This window comes from Blastocystis hominis (genome assembly GCF_000151665.1).
Source record: "Blastocystis hominis, Singapore isolate B (sub-type 7) whole genome shotgun sequence assembly, scaffold_2".
NCBI classification, from domain to species: Eukaryota; class Bigyra; order Opalinata; family Blastocystidae; genus Blastocystis; species Blastocystis hominis.
The window spans coordinates 97,166-116,764 of record NW_013171827.1 but is presented as its reverse complement, the minus strand read 5'-3'; the positions used below and the strand labels follow the sequence as shown (position 1 = coordinate 116,764).

The window sequence follows — 19,599 nt, the reverse complement described above, 5'->3', positions numbered from 1 at the left end:
GAACCTACAATGTTGCTCTGTGGTCTGCGCTCCTACTTAAACGAAGTTGTTTATCGAGAAGAAATATGGAAATGGATGAAAGAAGAATGGGGTACGCGCGTATCGATTCCAGCTGGACGCTATTCTAATTATGTAGTGTTGGTAGCGGACCAGTCAGTTTCCCCTTCGTAAGATTATTATTATTATTAATATTATAAACATACTAATCATAAATATAGAGTATATCCAAAGTGTGTACTATTGTGGTCGATAAGCTTTTCGGACGAAGGAATCGTTGTTCCCACTTTATCCCCTTCCTTTGATACCACTTTCAATCGTTTCTTTTGCTTGAATATCTTCCATTTTTAGAAAAAGAACAAGGTGAAGAAGATCAAAAGAGAGTCGATAAACTCCTTCAAGACTTGTGCAACTCCTTTTCTTCTATCTTGGAACTTTATGGTGTACAATCGGCAATTTCATATTTAATGAACTGTATTTTGTGATGGTTCTCAAAACTGATCAATTCAATATTGCTTGTTTTGTTTGAAACATGACCGAGCCTGTTGAATGATTTATAGCCACCACATCACGAGTCAGTCGCTATGAAATAGAACAAACAGAGAATTCGAAGAAAAGAAAGAGATTGAAACGTGTTTTCTACTCACACAGAAATCGGTTGTTCACATATATTCATATGGAAGACCCATGCCATAGAATAATCAGCGTTGCTGAGGATTTTTTCTCTTTCCTGGAAGGCGATAGTGTGATCGAAAGATGCAAAACTCCAAACTCTGACTCGATGAATTCACTACTACAAAGATCAGAGCAGTTGATGCGTTAACAAACCACTCTCTCTGTGAATCCGTAGAATACTCAGTGATTTCTGCTTTGCAATAGGATCCGGCTGGCAATTACCCTGATATAGAAGCTGCTGTCTATTTTACCACTGACTAGCAGCCAGAAGTGTGTTCTTCAAAACAAACATATAAGTAACCAAACCATTTCCCGACTACTTTGATTCTGCTGCCTTTTTTCTCTCCATCCTTCGAGCCTACAAAAGCACAGACAAGAGAATTGACTACTTTCTTTTGTTGGAACTTTTCCTTTCGAAGAGCGATCTGTTCTGGAGTGAGATTTTTCTAGCTAAAACCATTCTGCCATCACTTACCAGTTTCTCTTTTCTTTTCGCGCTTCTCCGAAGTTTCTTCTTTTCGATCCTATTAAGATGATCCTTCTCTAGCAGTAGTACCATCTTTGCAATCGTTCATAATTGCTATTTCTTCGCTCTTCTATCTTTTTCTTGTCTGTGCAATGATCAATAACATACCGTCGAGCTCTATCGATTAGTGCAAACATGAAGGAGAACAGTCTCCTATGTTTCTTTGTCTTTAAATGTTCGAGTGCGTTACTGATTGTTTTGAAACAGCATTTCGGACAGCAACGGCACTACATGTCTCAGAACAACAATAGAATACTCGGATATTGTTCATTGACTCGTGGTCTGGGTACCACAAATAGCGGGAGGCTTCGCATTCCAGGTTTTTAATGCGTTTCTGCTCTTCTTTACTTAGTGAGGTCAATTCTTTGTTTATCTTTTCCATTTCTTCCTTTGCTTTTCTCTCTTCCTCTTCTGAATCAGTTTCTGAGAGATTCGGAAAAGATGAATCCTACTCCAAAGTTGTGAGCAATTTCGAATACCTTTTGTTTCAAAGATTCAGTTGTTTCCATATCTTGCAGGGAAAAAATATGTGGCATAATCAAAGAGAACAGCCAACAGGAGTTTCATATGTGGAAGGACTTTATTTTTCATGGAAATTGTAGATCCATTTCCCCCGGAAAATAGTCATTCGAAATTACTAGGAGGGGGAAAGTATGATGTTGTAATCTTTGGCGTTGGATTACGTGAATGCTTACTAGCAGCATTGTTAATCCGTAATGGCAAAAAGGAATTGTGCTATATCCTGTTCTGATTATATAGGTATTAATTGTTTCAAGGAAGAAGTCATTTTTCTGGGATAACACGAATTTCGACTTACTGGTATTCTATTTTTGGCAACTTAAATTTCTAGAAACTTTTCAGCCGCTTTCGGGAAGAGGAACCCACGGAAGAAGATTTTGAAGCTTTAGGCAATCCAAAAGAGTACCATATCGATTTATCTCCAAAAGTTTTATTGTCGTATGGAAGTATGGCATCCATCTTAAGAGAAATCGGGATTTTTGAAAAGATCACTTTTAAGTGTGTAGATCTTCATGTAGCTTACAGTGGAAGAACAAAGAAAATAGGAAAGGTAGTATTCTACGCATTCTGTTTTTTCATTAGTTACCATTTTCCATTGAAGATGCAACACAGACCCCCTTGCTCAATATGATTCAGAGAAAGCGATGGAAATCGCTTCTTCAGGCTATTAAGGATTATCGTGATCATCCTTCAGGATACGAAGACAAAGGATTACTGATGGAAGATGTTTATGCGAAGTACGGCCTGAGCGTCGGCTCTCAAGGGTATATTGGTCATGGAATAGCGCTTTACGATAATGATGACTATCTTGAAGAAGCATGCCAGTCAACTTTTGATCGGATTATTGCGTTGGTGTTGAGAAATCTGACCGACGTGTAGATATGTTGAAACTGTTAAGCATGACAAACCGTCGCCGTTTCTGTACCCTCTGGGTGGGAAGCAATCGATTTGCGATGTTTTGCAAGAATTAATAGCGCAAGATGCTCACTGCGATGTTCTTCTCCAGCAGTATTGGAATTGGAGAGTGGCAAAATGTGTAGAGCATCCAAGCAGCTCATTTTCCAGGAAGGGAAGATAGCAGGACTCACCATCGGGGATTGCTTTGCCCAAACTCCCATCGTTGTTGGCGATAGCAGTTGGTTCCGCGATGATAGACAAAAGAAGACTGGGAAAGTCATTCGATCGATTTGTCTTCTCAACCATCCCATCGATGAGTGCGAACGAGGAAAGTCTGCCATCATTGGGCTTTTCAAGAAGCAGCTTATTAAAGCAGGCTATAAGCCTCGGGAGTCCGACATCTCCGTGTTGTGCTTGTCGTGGAAGATGGGTGTTTGCCCGAAAGGAATTTATGTGGCTGTGTTGTCGACCGAGATGGAAACCCAGAAAGCAGAGAAAGAGCTGAGTCCTGCCGTGGAGTTGCTAGGAGAGGTGTTGGAACGCTTTGATTCTGTGACGACAACGTTTAAGCCTCGGAAGGCTTCGAAAGAACAAGGGATTTACATTTTCAAATCAATTGATGCATCCTTTAGCCTGGATAGTGTTGCAGATGATGTTCGGGATATCTATTCAGATATCATTACAAGGCTGGAATGAATGAGAATGCGAAAGTGTTTTGCCGGATATGTACTAAGGATTCTCTGCTTATTAAAGGCTTGTTTGTTTTTGAATCGTTAGTGGTGCTTTTAGGATCGTTTTACTACTTCTTCAGCGTGGATTGATGGTGAGAATGGTAGGGCTTATAATATTATTTTTAATCTTTTATTTTATTTGTGTGTTTCATATTCTTTTAATTGTTGTGGAATCTGATGAAGTTCATTCGCTGTAATACGATGCGTCGCTTTACAATCAATATCTGCAACTGTTGTTACCATTGCTTTTATCTCCGCCTTTCCATCTATTCACCGAAAAACTTCTCATCACGTTCCTATTTTGCATACAATTCATTTCTTTGAGTAAACAAGCCGGGAAAGTAAGAATGCATCAATACCTTCAAGTAAAATTAATCTGTTTTGTAGTATTTGTCAACCTTTTCCTCGGCGTCTTCCATCATTTGAGCAAAACTGTTCAAAGAACGTGGGCCACGAGTTCCCATGATCATTTTAATCTATTGGTCATTATTCATCACACGAGCGTACTGTCTGGCGGAAAGTCATGTTGCACAGAATGTAAAGTGCAGTCTACTCAAAACGCCACTACGAAAAATACCATGCAGCAATCTCTAGGATCAGTGCTTTTCTTTAACCCAGAATGGAAAATACCACGGAAGATTGAGACCGGCTCGAATGGGAGTTTGGCAACTACAACTCCAGAGTAGCTAAATAAGAGCAGTGACACAAATAATTACGAAGAGCGGAAAACACCCATCATCATCATCAAAACAAGGGAAATGATCATATTGATACGAGTGGTCATTCCACCTAAATCTCTCTTCAGAGTCTAATATTAAGCAATTGTTCACAAGTACCGATTCTTCTTCTTTCAATCTCTGAATTGCCTTCTTGTGCTTTTTCTCCTCGCTAGCAGGAACAATCTGATCTTTCTTCTTCGAGACTACAAGTTATTCGAATACGGCATACCAACGCTCGAGGGACACCTTTGTAAGGTTTCCGCTAACTTTCTTATATTCCTCTGTACTATACACGAAAATATACGAAACAACTAGCTAATTACCACAAAGCTACTCAAAATACTTTCCGCAATAGTGTTGAGCACCAAGGAAAGGGCAATAATTGATAGAGATTCGGAAAGGAAGTGAGCCATAGGTTTTTCTGAAATGTACTTGGGTGAATCTCAGGGAACGATCGTTTAGAATTGTTAACAATGATGAACCAAGGCTGCACTGTTTGTTTATAAAAGTGTTTGGAGAAGGGAGTGTGACTGGAGGAAATAGGGAGATTGACTTGGGGATGGCTCAATCGAATATTTAACCCTAAATTCAATGTAGCACGGGTTCAATGTTGTGTTTTAGAAACTAATTCACAACATACAAACCGACATTACCAATAATCGGTGGGAAGATGACTCTGAACTAAAATCAGAAACAATAAATAAGAGAAAGCGTTCAAACTCATAAAAACTATTATCTTGCTTCCCATCACCACTGACCGAACAAAGGAAGGTGATTTTCTAAAATTTTCGTATTCCTAATCAATGTGGATCAATTATTTTCCAAGTTCGTCAGACTTTCCAACAAATGTCCTCTTCGTTGTCATATTTGTTCTTGGAGGCCACTGATGGCATTGCATCTCATGACCAATCTCCAAACCGAGAGCGTGCGTAATTCAAATTCCAACCAAATCAATATCGCGAAAAAGGTTCCCATTTCTGTCAATTGTCGTCATTTCCAAAACTCACCTTTTTGTTATTCACAGTTTGAATTGTGTGTATTGTAATAACTTTCTCAGATAATGGGTGCATTCCTCGATAAGCCGTTAACAGACAAGACTTGCGATTCGCAGGAAGCCAATGGAATGAGAGCATATAGTTGTTCGATGCAGGGGTGGAGAATTACGATGGAGGTATCCTTACCTATCAGGTATCATTATTTTAGGATGCTCATGTGATGTGCCCAAAACTGGATGGAAATGAGGAAACTGCCTTTTATGGTGTTTTTGATGGCCATGGAGGAACATATTCTTCTGAATATTGGTAGTCTAGTTGTTGCCGCTTTATCGTTTAGCAGGAATCATTTACTTCCAATTCTGTTATCCCAACCAGAGTACAAGGGCAAAGATGTTGGTATTACGAAGCTATCTTTAGTTGTAGACAACACCTGATGATTATAAGGTTATTATGCGTAACGGGTTTTTGGCTATGGATGCGGAGATGCGTAAAAAGCAATCCGATAATGATAACGATCGCAGTGGCAGCACTGCCATTACTGCCTTTGTGACGCCGAATCACATTATTGTTGCTAATTGCGGTATTGCTTGGTACATGGGTCGATTCATAGGAGACTCTCGGTGTGTTCTAGCTCGTGATGGGCAGGCAATTCCCTTAAGTACAGATCATAAACCCTACAATGTGAGTGCTTCGTAGTTGTTCGATGTATAGGCCGCAGAGCGTGATCGCATCAACAATGCTGGAGGCTCCGTCATGGCAGGCCGAGTGAACGGGGATCTGGCTGTACGTGTTGTCTGGCTAGCGATCAGGTCTAGGTCTCTCGCGCCTTGGGAGATTTCCCGTTCAAAGGGAACGCAGATCTGCCTGCCGAAAAGCAGATGGTTTCTCCAGAGCCGGATATACTTGTGATCGACCGCAATGAAAAGGATAATTATTTAATATTTGCTTGTGATGGCATTTGGGATGCGATCACGGAACCTCAGGAATGCGTGAATATCGTCAGCGATTTGCTTGTAGGAGGAGAAGGGCGCGAAATAGGGTCTAGGAATCGTCTGTCTCTGTGGAAGTGGCACTTGCGGATCTTTTTGAACTTTGCCTCCAGCGGAATTCGAAGGATAATATGACAATGGTATTGGTGCTCTTTAAGAACGCCCCTCAGTAGGTGAGATGGAGCGAGGCGATGTGTAGACCGGATGAAGAAAAAATTGAAAAGCGTCTTGAAAAGAAGCAGGAAGAGTATGCGCAGGAGGAAGGAAATACTGCGATTTCTCATTAAGGCGTTATTAGCTGTGTCATTGTTTGTGAAACTAATTGGAAATTCGGGGAATTGTGTGGTGTGTGTATCGTTGTGTGGCGAGGAGTGGACCATGGATATGGAATGAATGAATGGATAGATGGATGAATTGAATGAATTGAATGAATTGAATGCATGAATGTGAGGGTGTGGGTGGAAAGAGTTTATGGAAAAGAGGTGTATAGTCAGAGAAGAAGAAGAAGAAGAAGAAGAAGAAGAAAGGAATGAATTAGGAACAATCAAACGATAGGTAGTGGATAAAGTGCATTGATTGAAGTTCCATCAGGATTTTGAAAGTGGAACCCACATATAATACAGATTTACATCAAACGAAACAACACACATGAACCATTACCCAACAATCAGAGCGCCAAGAAAACTAAGCATTAGAACGAACTTTGGATAGTGAAAAAGAATTCCTAGACGATTTGGACTTGAAAAAGGCCGTGATACTATTCTTTGAACAACCGGACGCTGCATTCTGAGCAGTATGTACCGACTTTCCAGATTTCCGAGCTATCTTAGCTGGTTGGCTTTCCGAGGCTTCAGATCTCTCCGATCGCTTGTTATGCGTTTTTTTCGAGTCACAACTCAGAACCACCTTCTGTCTATGGATTCAAAAACGATTCCAACACGCTACTTTGGAACCAGTTGTGACAGCTTCACTTGAAATTCGTTACAAACCTCCTCCAGTAAATCTTTCCCAATATATTGGGAGAGAATGCACAACGAATCCAATGGTTGATCCTCTTTTATCACTACATTGTACACAATACCAATAACTACCTTGGCGAATTTTCTCGGTGCGGCAGTGAAGCCACTTTAGGCACAAATCATGATTGTACTTGTAATAACACTGATCACTAATCTTTTGGACATCGCAAATTAGCGGTAGCTGATCTTCGATGCATGGAAGCTTTCCCAATTCTCGAATATCGGGAAAGGAAGAAGAAATGAACAAATCCTCAACGGACATATAATTATGATATTTCTTTTGCCGCAAAAATGAGATGCAAAAGAAGAGAGGGTGAACAGGAGTTAACATTCGAATTGAACCATCTACTCTATTACTTCATTCCAATTTCATACCCTGGTAAACTTGATTATTTACAAACCAACTCGAGGGATACTTAGTGTTGGAACTTAACTCATATACTTGATTCTCAAGAAACAAATATTTCCGTCCTTTTCCTTTACAAATAACAGAAGAACAGAGATGCCTACCATCTGATGGATCAGGAAGAGTTTTCAATGAGGATGAACAAGTCAAGGCTATACCATCAGGCTATATCGGCAAATATCAAAATACCTGATGAAGGACCTAAAACAACAAGTGGGCTCTTATTGCTCATATTTTTTTCTATGCTATCTCGACTCTCCTGTTTGATCTGGTTCATTGTTTCAAATCTAGTATATAAATTGCCACTGGCTTCGATGGGAAAAGCAGTTCCCATTCCTGTCTTTTCTCGTTCGTTCGGCAAAAAGGGTATGTATATTATCTGTATTTCATTACAGGAGGAAATAAGAGCAAAAAGGATAAGAGCGACAGCGCGGTGGACATTGCTCCACAATTAGACTATGATGAGGTGCAGCGCGATATGAAGATATCCTGCTAGTTCGAAATGAAAGCTGTTCTCTTAACAACACCGCATTGCCACCTCTCTGGGAAATAGCTATGCAAAAATACATGCTGTCCGCTTTGATCCCAATATGATCGGCCAATTAAAGGTGGAGTTAGATGGGAAGAGTGCAGTGATGAGCAGTATTGCACAGGTCGCTGCAAATACTCAAATATCCTATTTGGTGACACCATTTGATCCAGCTGTTTTATTCAATTTATGATTGTAGTGTAGAATCTCTCCTTTGTAGTAAAGACACTCAAATCGAGTGACTTGAATCTGAATCCTCAAATTGACAAAAACAGTGTCCGAATTCAAATTCCCAAGTAGAAATGGCATAGAATTCTCCACTCTAGAACAACGAAAGAAACTCGTCAAAAGATGATCAAACAAGTGGCTCTGGAGTGTGAGCAGCAAAAATCGAAGCTCAGAGCCGTTCGAAAGCGATATATGGACAAAGTTCGTGTGATTGAGAAAAATGTTTCCATTTCCAAAGATGATATTAGCTCTATGAAGAAAAAGATTGATGAAATCACCGACAGAGTGTCCAAAGAAATGGCCGAGATGATGAAACGGAAGGAAAAGGAACTCGATATTTGATTGGATACTTTTCCCTCCACTTTTTATGATGTCATTTTTCTTGTTTGCTTCACTAATTATGGAAGAAAACGTTTTATCTGATATTCGAATTTACTCTTGTACCCGAAGGACCATCTAGTTACTAGTAGTAAAGATTCTTCAAAATGAACTTGTAAATCAAGATACTGTGGCAAAGCAGGAAGAGCAAGCCCAGTCACTTACGAACGAAATACAATCGGCCGATGAGGATCTCCACACTCAAAAAGTACTCAACATGCAGCTCTACAACGACAACAATGCATTGATTACGAATCTTTCGCACATTTTAAACGAAAGGAATCGTCTTTTGATCGAATGTGAAGGGCTGCAAAATACAACTCTCATTATTCAGCAGCAGCTGGCAGAAATAGAAGGTCAGGTATCTGCGGAACAAGAGCAGTATGAAAGTATCTGCTCACAACTGAAACAGCTGGAGGAGAAATGGAATGACTGGAAGCAGAGCGTGCGAAAACAGGAAGCTGCTATAGAGCAATGTATTAGAACATCAAGTCTTTAATAGCATAGCATCAGAAGAGCTAAACGCGGTATGTACAAGCCTTTCTGAGATTCAACAGACTTTAACTGCGAAGCAGAGATCCTATTCCGAACTCTGTGGTCGATTTGAACGATTCCAAAAACAAAGGGATCAAAGAGATAAAGAGAGTGAACGCAAAGAGAAGATGCAAAAAGAGAGCGAAGAAGAACTAATGCTCCTTCAGAAGAAATTAACGATTGTAGAAAGTGTACTATTTCTAAAAGATTGGGAGTCTTACAATATAGGATAAGTTGAATATGATAGACGAGCTAAAGACCCTTCAGCTAAACCAGAGGCAATCAAGAGAAAGGGAAGAGCAGGAAAAAGCAGTCCTGAGAAAGAGAATCGAGGATGAAAGCTCGGGCTTGGCAGAGTGTGGTTCGGAAATTGAAAGCATTGTTCGGCAATTGCAGGAAAGAAAGCAATTGCTGGACAATAAACGTATTTCTCAAACTGAACTGGAGAACCAAATGGATCAAGAGAGAAAAGCACAAGACAGAATGAGAGAAGAATGGGAGCAAGTCTCGCTTCAGATACAAAAGCACAGCAAGGCAATCGAGGAACTCAATAGCCAGAAAGAGCGCGCAGCTCAAAGTCAAGCAGAGCTTGAAAGAAAAGCACTGGAAATAGAAAAGCAGCTTTCGGCCACCAAGGAATCTCTGTCGACCATGGCGCTCACGATGAAGCAGCTGGAAGACCAGGCGCAGGCGCTTCAGCAGCAGTACAGTGCGTTGGAGAAGCAAGTCGATCGATGCAAAGAGGAGAGATCGCTGCAAACAGCAATCCTGTCAAACCCAACTCTCCAAAGGCTTTTGCTTTCTGTTCAGAATCGCAAAGAGTGCGCATATCCTTGATGAATGCTCAGCTAATGGGGTCTTAATCGAAGGGAAGCGAAGGAGAGAGTAACATCGGAGAAAGAGAAAGCGGATCTTCTCTCGAAGGAGGAAGAGAAGCTGGATTTGCTTCTCGTTCGAAAAGAAGAAGAGGCACAAGTAAGAAGACCAATCCTCGGCCGTGATATGCTAGAGGCTTCAGAAGCGAGTAGACATGGAAAGGAAGAAGCAGCAAGACAAGTACCGTGTCTGAACTTTACACAATCCATTAGAACGCATCAGCAGTTGCTACGAAAGCAGGAACTGCTTCAGAAACTTCGGGTCATGTATTCTTTTAGGAGTACAGCGTGAGGAGTAGAGAGGAGCAAACGACGGAAGCAAGAAATCAAGCCGAGGCAAAATATAAAAGAGAACTCGATTTACTTAATAGGGAGCTTCGCTGAAAAGAGTTCTCGTTGGAGGAGGATGTTTGTTTAAATCCACTTTGCAAGAATTTTCCCAGAATTTTACGAGACCACTCCAACACCATAATTATTTTTATGGGAAGCCAAGATAAAAAAACCAAGGTTATACCGTCTGATGAACAATCCCAGACTGTTAAGGTGTCTGAGAATGTTACAGAGTCAATTCCCTGGAGTCGTTTAGTTTATTCTTATGCAAGCAAGAAAGAACGCTGTTTGCTATTCACTGGGTTATTCTGTAAATAATTTGTGGTCATGAGTTATTTCCAGGTTCTTTTATGACAGGTTTTCTAATTCCCATTAGTTACATTTTTCTTGGGGACATTGTAAACAAGAATAATCTGGACGGAGTCTCTCTTTCGGAGGTCATGAATGTACTATACGTTTTCGTAGGTAACCTTCTTGTGGCTACAACGTTTGCCTTCTTTGAGAGATGGTGTTTGAACGGATATGCTGGTAATTCGAGATATTTACTGGCTGACCCTTAGAAAACTTGACACGTCATTTGCGTGAGAAGTACATCTATGCCCTTCTCCATCACGATGTTGACTATATCGAGTCAGAAAAGCCTGGAGCATTGGGGCAAACTGTTGCGGAGGAATCTTCCCGAATCATCAACGGACTGGGTCCGTCCATCGGGCAGTTCGTTCGTGCGATTGCCACCTTTTTATGCGGTCTTCTCATCGGATTTACGCATGTATGTCTCATTCTTCAACGGTTCTGATGCTAGAGCTGGGAACTCACTCTCCTTACTCTTATTGCTGCTCCCTTAGTTACCCTGGCTGGGTTCAGATTTGCTAGTGCCATGGGGAAATGGATCGAGACCTTGATGCGAGATCACAAGGAAGCAGACAGCATTGCTGAAGAGAGTATTCGAAACTACAAAACGGTGACCGCGTTGGGAGCCGAAGCATCGATGGAGAAAAAATACGTTTCCCTCGTGCGTGTTGTGGATTGGTTCATTACGATTAGATCGAGAAGTGCAAGAAAATGCTGCTGAAATCGCTGTACCAAGCGGGAGCGTGGAAGGGTGTGAGCACGTTTACCAGCAATATCGCAATTTCGTTGGTCTTCTACTTCACAACCATTCTTGTTTACAACCAGCGCAAGGGATTCCCTCAAGAACTCTATGATGCGGGCTGCGTCACGGACTTGATATCTTCGGTGGACGTTTGCTTCAGCAATGCAACTCTCTCAGATAATTGCATGGCGATTTGTGATCGCGTGTCTAGTTGTTGGTACCAGAGCGGCAATGGGCAATGCCTGGTTGGCGGAGATTTGCTGATCGTGCTCTGCGGAGTGATGAACTCTTTTCTGGGACTCGGTCCTGCCTTCAGTGCCATTCAAGCGATCAAGAAGACATGCGCGTCTGCGACTTCTTTCGTGAAGGTGATCGAGCACGAAGACGCGATGAAGTCTGGATCGACCACTCCCAGCAGCAGCAAGGGAGACGTTGTGTACAAGAACGTGGACTTCAAGTACGCTTCACGCGACACGCAAGTGCTGAAGCAGCTCAACTTCACCATTCGCGAGAACGAAATGATCGGCATCGTGGGCGAGAGTGGCAGCGGAAAAAGCACAATCTTGAAACTCTTGATGCGATTGTACGCTCCGACGGCGGGAACGATCACGTGGGACGGAGTCGATGTGACGACGCTCTCGACGGCGTGGATTCGCGATCAGATCAGCTATGTGGCGCAGGAGCCCGTGCTGTTCAGCGGAACGATTCGCGAGAATCTGCTCTATGGACGCGAGGGCTGCACCGAGGAAGAAATGGTGGAAGCCGCGAAGCTGGTGGAGGCCGACGCGTTCATTCGATCGTTCCCCAAAGGGTACGACACCTTTGTGGGCGAGTTGGGAAGCTCGCTGTCCGGAGGACAGAAGCAGCGTATTGCTATCGCCCGCGCGCTGATTCGAAACCCGCGAATTCTGGTGCTGGACGAAGCGACGAGCGCGCTGGATTCGCAGAGCGAGAAAATCGTGCAGAACGCGATGGAAACGATCCGGAGAAAGAACGAAGCGAAGGGAAAGGGACTGAGCATCGTGATCGTGGCACATCGGCTGAGCAGCATTCGATCGTGCGATCGCATTGTGGTGGTGGAGGAAGGAAAGATCGTGGAGGAAGGCGATCATGAAAGCTTGCTAGCGAAGGGCGGAATCTATGCGGGATTGTATAAAAGCCAAGAAACTTTAGAAAAGGAGGAAGAAGAAGGAGCCGAGGGAACGGAAAAGAAGGAAGAGAAGGAAGCGGATGCAGAAGCAAAGAAGAAAGAAGAAAGAAACGAAAAGGAGAAAGAGAAAGAAGCAGAAACTGCAGATTCGAAGAATAAGAATAAGAAGAAGGACGAAAACGAAAAGGCAGAAAAGCCGAAGAAGTATAATCTCTTCTCTCTCTATAATTACTTTGGTCGTACAAAATGCATTCTGTGGATCGCCTTCATCGGCGTTCTCTGCACTGCCATGTATCCGGCTGGATATGCGATCGTTGTGGCGTTGATGCACGCGATTCCCTTCCGATTGGATGTATCAACCATTTGGCGCGAGGGAATCTTCTTTTCGACCATGATGGTGGTCGTTACTGTCATTTATGCTTCGGGCGACCTTCTCTGGTGGGATTTGTCGAGTGTTGTGAAGGAGAACATGATCGTTACGGTGCGGTCGAAGTCCTTCGTGAAGCTTCTCTCCCAGTCTGTAGCCTACTACGATGAAAAGGAGCATTCTCCAGGTAAGACGTTCTCTATCCTGCATTATAATTCGTAGCTGCCGTTACTTCGGAACTCTCCATCGATGTTCGAAAGCTGCGCGACTTCATGGATGAAGTGGGCTCGTTTTTCGAGAGCTTCATCATCGCTATTCTCTGCTTGATCATCACCTTCTCCGGTCTGGGATCGTGGGAGCTGAGTTGCATTTCGCTGCTCGCTTGTCCTCTGCTGTTCACTGCGGAGTATTGCCAAAACAAACTCGTGGCGAACGTGACGGAAAAGATCGACAGCAATCTGACAGCGAAGTCCGGCGAGATCACTGATTCTCTGCTCAACATCCACACGATCCACTCTTACAATCTGCAAGATCGCGTCTACGAATCGATGATCCACGACCTGGAGCGAACCAATCGCTTGTGCACTTCGCGAAGCCTTCGATCGGCGATCGCGAATATTCTGGCCATTTTATGCCCCATGACCTACATGGTGATCACGTTTACAGCCGGAACGATCCTCATTAGCTACAACGTGATCGAGTTCCAGCAGATGATGATCGTTTACAACACCGTTTTCTTAATGGCCACCTACATCGGAATTACTATGGGCAAAATTCCCAATATGGCGTTGGCTCAGGAGGCAGCGCGGCGCGTTTTCTCGCTGATTGAAAGCTCGGGCGAGAAGGACGCGCTGCGAGCGCTTCCCGGGAAGGCGAAGGACGGAGCGATCGCCTTCGATCATGTGTCGTTCGCGTATCCCACGCGGCCAGACGCTCCGATTCTTTCCGATGTGTCCTTCTCAATTCCCAAGGGATCTTCCGTGGCTTTCGTGGGTCCCAGTGGGTGTGGAAAGAGTACGATCATTTCGCTGATCCAGCGAATGTACAAACCGGAGAGTGGCGAAGTGTTGATGGACGGAGCCAATGTGCAGAATGTCAACTTGGACTCGTATCGTTCGCTGCTGGGCGCGGTGAACCAAGAGCCGTGCATGTTCAGCGGCACGATTCGCGAGAATTTGGTGATGGGATTGGATCGTGAAGTGTCCGAAGCGGAGCTGATGGACGCTTGCACGCAAGCGTTGTGCATGGATTTCATCAATGAAATGGTGGATGGATTCGAAACGGATCTCGGATCGACCGGAAAGTCGGTTTCGGGAGGACAGAAGCAGCGATTGGCGTTGGCTCGCGCGATTCTCCGAAAGCCGCACGTGCTGCTGCTGGACGAAGCGACGAGCGCGCTGGACAGCGAAAACCAGGACAAGTTCTTGGAGGCATTGGAGAAGTGGCGATCGACGCATCCCTGCACGGTGATCACAGTGGCGCACCGACTGAGCACGATCGTGGACAGCGATGTCATCTTTGTGGTGAGCGAAGGGAAGATCGTGGACAGCGGAAAGCACGCAGAACTGCTGAAGAAGTGCGAGTTCTACGCAGCACTGGTCAAGGGACAGATGGAAAGCACGCCGCGTGAAGAATAGATGGAAAGGGAGTCAAGGGAATGAATGAATGAATGAATCCACATAGTAGTAGTTATCCACATCCATCGAATTTATCCACTTGCTGTTTGTTTGAAATATACGGAGAACTGTGAATCGGTTCGCTTATTCATTGAGTTAAATTCTGGTAAATTTGACTGCTTTCCATTGCAGGTGTATTCGCCTTATATCAACTTCACAATCTATCTTTGCACCACGAGATAATGGCATTCTCTAAATTGACACATATCCCTATCACTCAATAATAATAATATTCTCATAAATAGCATTCTCAACGAATTTGGTTGACGTTTACCCCAAAACCCTAACCAAACGATTTATGAGTTAACAATCATAGAGATTTGAACAAATAGAAAAATTACTTAAAATAGTCTTCTCTATAACGATTAATTGGGTCTATAGTAGTATCACTAATCCTACACCTTGTGTTCGAAAAAGATAACCTACTGCTTCAAATGCTCGTTCTCCATCTTTTTCAAAATTTTTGAAATATACACCTTCGCTTTGATACTGGGCAAAATACTCCTGTTGTAAACATGCTTGCGCACAGAGTTTGGGAAATGATATCTGTTCAGTGTCTACACGATTCGAGTGTTCAAAATGAAATTTTACTTCGTCAATCTCTTCATCGGCAGACTTGTAGATTTTCAGCTCGCTAAGTTCCTCGATACAGTTGACGTATGCCTAGCAACTAACTCCGTTTCAAAACAGCTACCGCATCGATGTTCTCCTTTACAGGAGGAGTCATGTGGTCTGCTCTCGCAAAAATCAAAGCAGATAAACGTCTAGGGACCTGGGCACACGAGGCACAGCAACGGAGCATTTCCAACCAAAATGTGAGTCAAACAAACATCTCGCAACAGCTTCTTAAAGACTATTCAGCGCACTCTTCAGAATATCGACAAAGTCGGTGACATGGCTGGGGTCTTCAGTCTTGACGGTGATCTTGCAGTTGTTCTGCGCGATCAGCAACTCGGTCTCGAAGGCAGCGCCGCTGTGGTAGGCGCTCAGGAAGATCTTCATGACCTGTCCCATGTATCCGTTGGCCACGAAGGCAATGTTGTAGTTCTGCAGAGTGGCCTCGATCATCTTGGGATCGCTAGGCGTAGACATGATCTGGAAGGTTTCCTGATGGGCCTCCGACAGAGTCGTCCACTTCTGCTGGAACGTGCCACGGTCCGTCGAGGGATTCGGGTCCAGAGAGAACACGCCGCCCATACCCATGTCATTACCTCCAGCACCGCCCATATCGAAGTTCATGAAGTCGTCGAAGCCGCCCATCGAGGAAGCGGGCGCGGCCTCCGGGGCTCCCATACCCATGCCCATGTCCATGCCCATATCCGCAGCAGCGGCGGCAGCAGGCGCCTCTTCCTGGAACTCGCCAGCATCGGCACCCTCGTCGTCGTCCTCCTCCACATCGTTGTAGCCGAGATCGGGCACCACGAGCTCCTTGGTGGTGATGAAGTGGGCAGCGGGCTTCTCGTAGAGCACCGAGAGCGTGTTGAACTCGGAGAAGAGCGTGTTGACCAGCTTCTCGTCCATGTCCACGAAGCCCTCCACTCCGTTCTCCGTCGAGTCAATGACCTGCTTCGCAGAGTCGATGTCGTTCGCCAGCAAGCGGTAGTACATGTGCACGCGATCCGTCACATCGGGAGACGAGTCGTCCTCGGACAGCGCCTTGAACAGACGGCCCAGCATCGCCTGCATCTCCGGAGCACGGCGGAAGAACAGCTTGACCGCGGTGGTCAGCAGCTCCAGACGCACGCAGATGTTCTTCTGCTCCTCGATGTCGTCGATCAGAGGCTCCACGATGTAGGGAGCATCCGCGCAGAAGTCGGGGAAGGCGCCGATCAGCCACAAGCAGGCAGCGCGGCCGTTGGGATCCTCGGTCTTGCGCAGAATGCGAGGCACGTGCTCCATGACCTCCTCAGCGTTCTCGGGATGCTTGCGCAGCATGTCCTGCATCACGATGATGGTCTCCGAGCGGATGTAGTCGATATCGATGTCGAAGAACTCGACCAGGGTCTCGAAGCAGCGAGTGTGCGCCTCGTCCAGCAAGATTCCGAGCTGGCAGATGGCGCGGATGGCCTCGCGGGAGGTCGATTCGGGCGTTCCGGGGACGTACTCCTTCAACTCGTTCAGGATATCCACGAAGTTCTCGCTGGTAGCCAGCATGGGGAGGATTTGAATCTTGAGATGGTGGATGAAGGTGGGCTCGATGTCTCTGCAGAAGAACTGGCGGTACTCGTCCTGGAACGTGTCCTTGCAGCGACGCATCAGCAGCTTCATGTGCGACAGCACGCAGTACGCCACTTCCGGAATGTTGCTGGCCATCAGCGTCAGCAGCGGCTGCTTCAGACGGGTCATCACCTGCTGGAACACCTGCGGCATGTTCTCCGTGAAGGACATGTAGACCTTGGTCGTGGCCAGAATGACGGCAGTGTTGTGATAGCGGAGGAACGGCTCCAGAAGATTCATAATTCCGAACAACTCCGTTTCGTTCTCGGGCTGGTACTGCGCCACCAGGTCGAGCACCACGCACATGCACCACTCGTTGAAGTCCTTCAGGCGGTTCAGCAAGTGGTGGATCAGAGGCTTCGTCTTCGGGAGATCGCCCGTGATTTCCTTCAAAGCCAGCAGGGCGTTCGTCACCACCAGCGCGTCAGCGTCCAGCACCAGGTTCTGAAGAGCCGTCACCAGGTTGCTGTCACGCACACGCTCCTTCTCGATGTGGTAGAGCTTCAGCACGCCCATGATGGCGTTGCGGCGAACGTAGGCGCTCTGGTCCACCAGTCCACGCTCCAAGCAAGGAACCACGTACTCCACGACCGTCTTCAGACGGAGGGAGCACAGCGAACGAAGAGCCATTCCACGAACAGTAGGATTCTCATCGCGACTAGGATAAAGACAGGGTCTCAACGCCTACCAATCCTTCTCGAAGGTGTTAATAGCGAGAATAGCCAGCTCCTGATTCTGCTTAGCATAGGTCACCAAGAACTGGTTCGTCATCTTCTTCACTACGATATCCTTGGTAATAGACACCTAGCCATCACCCATCCTCAAAACTGTGTACCATAATCACAGGGGTGAACAGCTTGGACATATCAACTCCCATAGTCGAGTAGTTGATCACCTTACGCATCACTTCTCGCAGCTTCATCACATCCTTCTGCACATCAGGATTGTTCAGCAACTACAAGATAATCCAACCCAAAAAGACACGTACAGCCATGAGTTCAGGAACCTCACCTCTCTTCTTTGGTTGAGCGGCCTTCTGAGCGGCCTCAGCCTGCTTCTCAGCACGGGTCTGCTTTACACGGCTTCCTCCGCCAATACCAGGAGGAGCATTACTTTCAGGCTTCTTACGTCGGAACATTGCTAGATATATCAAAAAATGTGAATCTCCAAGATATGATGTGCCCGACCCTAATGTGGAAATGAACCTTGACTAAATACTCAAATAGGGACTCAACTCTCCATATTTAATTGGGACGTCATTTGGTAAAAAACGATTCGAATTCATGACCAGACGATTGAATCAAGGAATCGAAAGAGAGAATGAGTCGCATACACCGGGAAACGCTTCACTTGAACAATAGAGATGATGTTGAGCATGTTTCTACCTTCAATACTAAAAATGATTTCCTTTGCTCTTGTACCACAGCCCCATCCAGCTCAAAAAATTTCAAAATGGAAGGCATTCGTGCGCTGCTTGACCAGCTGATGGGTCCAGACAGAAATGGGGATCAAAAGCCAAGAGAGGTTACAGTAAATACGCGTTTTCGACATCATTTGTTAGAGCTTTAAGGATAGTCGAGTTTGTAAGTCCTATTTATTGGGATTCTGTATCCACGATGTTTTGGCCACTTCAAAGTATGATTGCGGTCCTTGTAGCAAAATTCACGATCCTCAATTAAAAAAAGCGTAAATTTATAATATTCTTGGTAATATTTAGCTTCGAGCAAGATCCTAAGCGAGATAGCTATGGTTACGAGGCTACTTTACTTTCTGAACTACAGGAGGAAATTCGTCAGTGCGATCGCAGAATCAATGTATCCTATACTCGTTCTGTGTGATTGTTCTGTAGAATGCCGTTATTCGCTTCAAGACTGATGGAGTTGACAATCTTATGAAAATGGAGGAGTTCAGAGACGTTAAAATGTACGCGGAAGGTATTGATAAGTTAGAAGAGGAGGTTGAAGAGCTGAGTACGATTAGGTCCAAGTTTCGTTAGGTGTAGAAAAGATGGGGAAAACGCAGCAAGCGGAGGAGCTCGAGTCCAAGATTGCTAGCCAAATTGAGATCAAAGCAAGTCTTCAAGCGGCTCATCTCAAAGAAGAGCAGGAAAAACTGCCTCCTGAGATCCAGTAAGTGTTGAGGATCCCAATTGATGATTACAGAGCGACAAATGCAACCCCAGCACAAAAGACTCGAATCTGCAACATCTGCGGCGGTATGCTGTCCATTTTTGATGTCGATCAGTAAGGAAATCGGCACTTTTGATTCCTTGTTAGACGGCTGGCCGATCACTTCATTGGGAAATCGCATGTGGCTTATCTCGCAATTCGCAAGAAGCTGAGCAAGCTGCAGGAAATGCATTTATCGGCGTTGGTTTTTTTGGATTCGTGTGATAGTTAGAAAACCCCAAGAGAGTTCTTCCTCTTCTTCGCACACAGCCCATCGAGAAGAAAACAAAGAATCGCATCGAGAATCGAGCCATTCTCGAAGTCGCCATCATGACTCCCATCGAGACGATCATCACAGTAGTAGTCATCGTGACGATCGTCGAAGTGATCGTCATCGTAGTCGTAGTCGTAGTCGAAGTCGTAGTCGAAGTCGTACGCATGATCGAAATCGTGATCGTGATCGTGATCGTGATCGTGATCGTGATCGTGATCGTGATCGTGATCGTGATCGAGGAAAAGATCGAGATCATGGTCGGGAACGAAGTCGAAGCAGTCGTCATCGTAGTTATCATTGAAGTGTT

At 44.9% G+C, this 19,599-nt stretch overlaps 8 protein-coding genes; 5 read left to right on the top strand and 3 right to left on the bottom strand.

The window, feature by feature from the left end:
• Positions 1-964: 964 nt before the first annotated feature.
• GSBLH_T00002485001 (uncharacterized protein) lies at positions 965-4,477 on the bottom strand (the record flags this gene model as incomplete). XM_013040951.1 has 8 exons in its annotated part: positions 965-1,030; positions 1,062-1,118; positions 1,148-1,196; positions 1,229-1,315; positions 1,346-1,425; positions 1,455-1,646; positions 1,678-1,709; positions 4,399-4,477. The coding sequence occupies 8 exons, from the start codon at positions 4,475-4,477 to the stop codon at positions 989-991; spliced, it is 618 nt and encodes a 205-aa protein (XP_012896405.1). The 3' UTR covers positions 965-988.
• A 606-nt stretch (positions 4,478-5,083) lies between these two features.
• GSBLH_T00002484001 (uncharacterized protein) lies at positions 5,084-6,351 on the top strand. XM_013040950.1 has 7 exons: positions 5,084-5,235; positions 5,268-5,365; positions 5,397-5,451; positions 5,483-5,639; positions 5,670-5,740; positions 5,771-5,842; positions 5,875-6,351. The coding sequence occupies exons 1-7, from the start codon at positions 5,125-5,127 to the stop codon at positions 6,181-6,183; spliced, it is 873 nt and encodes a 290-aa protein (XP_012896404.1). The 5' UTR covers positions 5,084-5,124; the 3' UTR covers positions 6,184-6,351.
• A 338-nt stretch (positions 6,352-6,689) lies between these two features.
• GSBLH_T00002483001 (uncharacterized protein) lies at positions 6,690-7,705 on the bottom strand (the record flags this gene model as incomplete). XM_013040949.1 has 6 exons in its annotated part: positions 6,690-6,961; positions 6,994-7,111; positions 7,140-7,412; positions 7,443-7,544; positions 7,578-7,625; positions 7,663-7,705. 6 exons carry the CDS (start codon positions 7,703-7,705, stop codon positions 6,733-6,735), a joined length of 813 nt encoding a protein of 270 aa, XP_012896403.1. The 3' UTR covers positions 6,690-6,732.
• Positions 7,706-8,063: 358 nt separating this feature from the next.
• On the top strand, positions 8,064-8,572 carry GSBLH_T00006441001 (uncharacterized protein; the record flags this gene model as incomplete). The annotated part of the gene is made up of 3 exons (XM_013040948.1): positions 8,064-8,156; positions 8,207-8,298; positions 8,329-8,572. The coding sequence occupies 3 exons, from the start codon at positions 8,064-8,066 to the stop codon at positions 8,570-8,572; spliced, it is 429 nt and encodes a 142-aa protein (XP_012896402.1).
• A 58-nt stretch (positions 8,573-8,630) lies between these two features.
• On the top strand, positions 8,631-9,979 carry GSBLH_T00006440001 (uncharacterized protein; the record flags this gene model as incomplete). The annotated part of the gene is made up of 4 exons (XM_013040947.1): positions 8,631-8,670; positions 8,701-9,084; positions 9,116-9,324; positions 9,371-9,979. The coding sequence occupies 4 exons, from the start codon at positions 8,631-8,633 to the stop codon at positions 9,977-9,979; spliced, it is 1,242 nt and encodes a 413-aa protein (XP_012896401.1).
• Positions 9,980-10,697: 718 nt separating this feature from the next.
• GSBLH_T00002482001 (uncharacterized protein) lies at positions 10,698-14,665 on the top strand (the record flags this gene model as incomplete). XM_013040946.1 has 6 exons in its annotated part: positions 10,698-10,875; positions 10,908-11,116; positions 11,150-11,350; positions 11,524-13,144; positions 13,180-14,013; positions 14,049-14,665. The coding sequence occupies 6 exons, from the start codon at positions 10,698-10,700 to the stop codon at positions 14,153-14,155; spliced, it is 3,150 nt and encodes a 1,049-aa protein (XP_012896400.1). The 3' UTR covers positions 14,156-14,665.
• An 814-nt stretch (positions 14,666-15,479) lies between these two features.
• Positions 15,480-17,988, bottom strand: GSBLH_T00002481001 (uncharacterized protein; the record flags this gene model as incomplete). The annotated part of the gene is made up of 5 exons (XM_013040945.1): positions 15,480-16,007; positions 16,053-17,508; positions 17,539-17,654; positions 17,686-17,805; positions 17,839-17,988. 5 exons carry the CDS (start codon positions 17,986-17,988, stop codon positions 15,480-15,482), a joined length of 2,370 nt encoding a protein of 789 aa, XP_012896399.1.
• Positions 17,989-18,302: 314 nt separating this feature from the next.
• On the top strand, positions 18,303-19,593 carry GSBLH_T00002480001 (uncharacterized protein; the record flags this gene model as incomplete). Its single annotated transcript, XM_013040944.1, has 8 exons — positions 18,303-18,380; positions 18,412-18,536; positions 18,568-18,664; positions 18,700-18,820; positions 18,853-18,979; positions 19,013-19,093; positions 19,127-19,219; positions 19,251-19,593. 8 exons carry the CDS (start codon positions 18,303-18,305, stop codon positions 19,591-19,593), a joined length of 1,065 nt encoding a protein of 354 aa, XP_012896398.1.
• Positions 19,594-19,599: the final 6 nt, after the last annotated feature.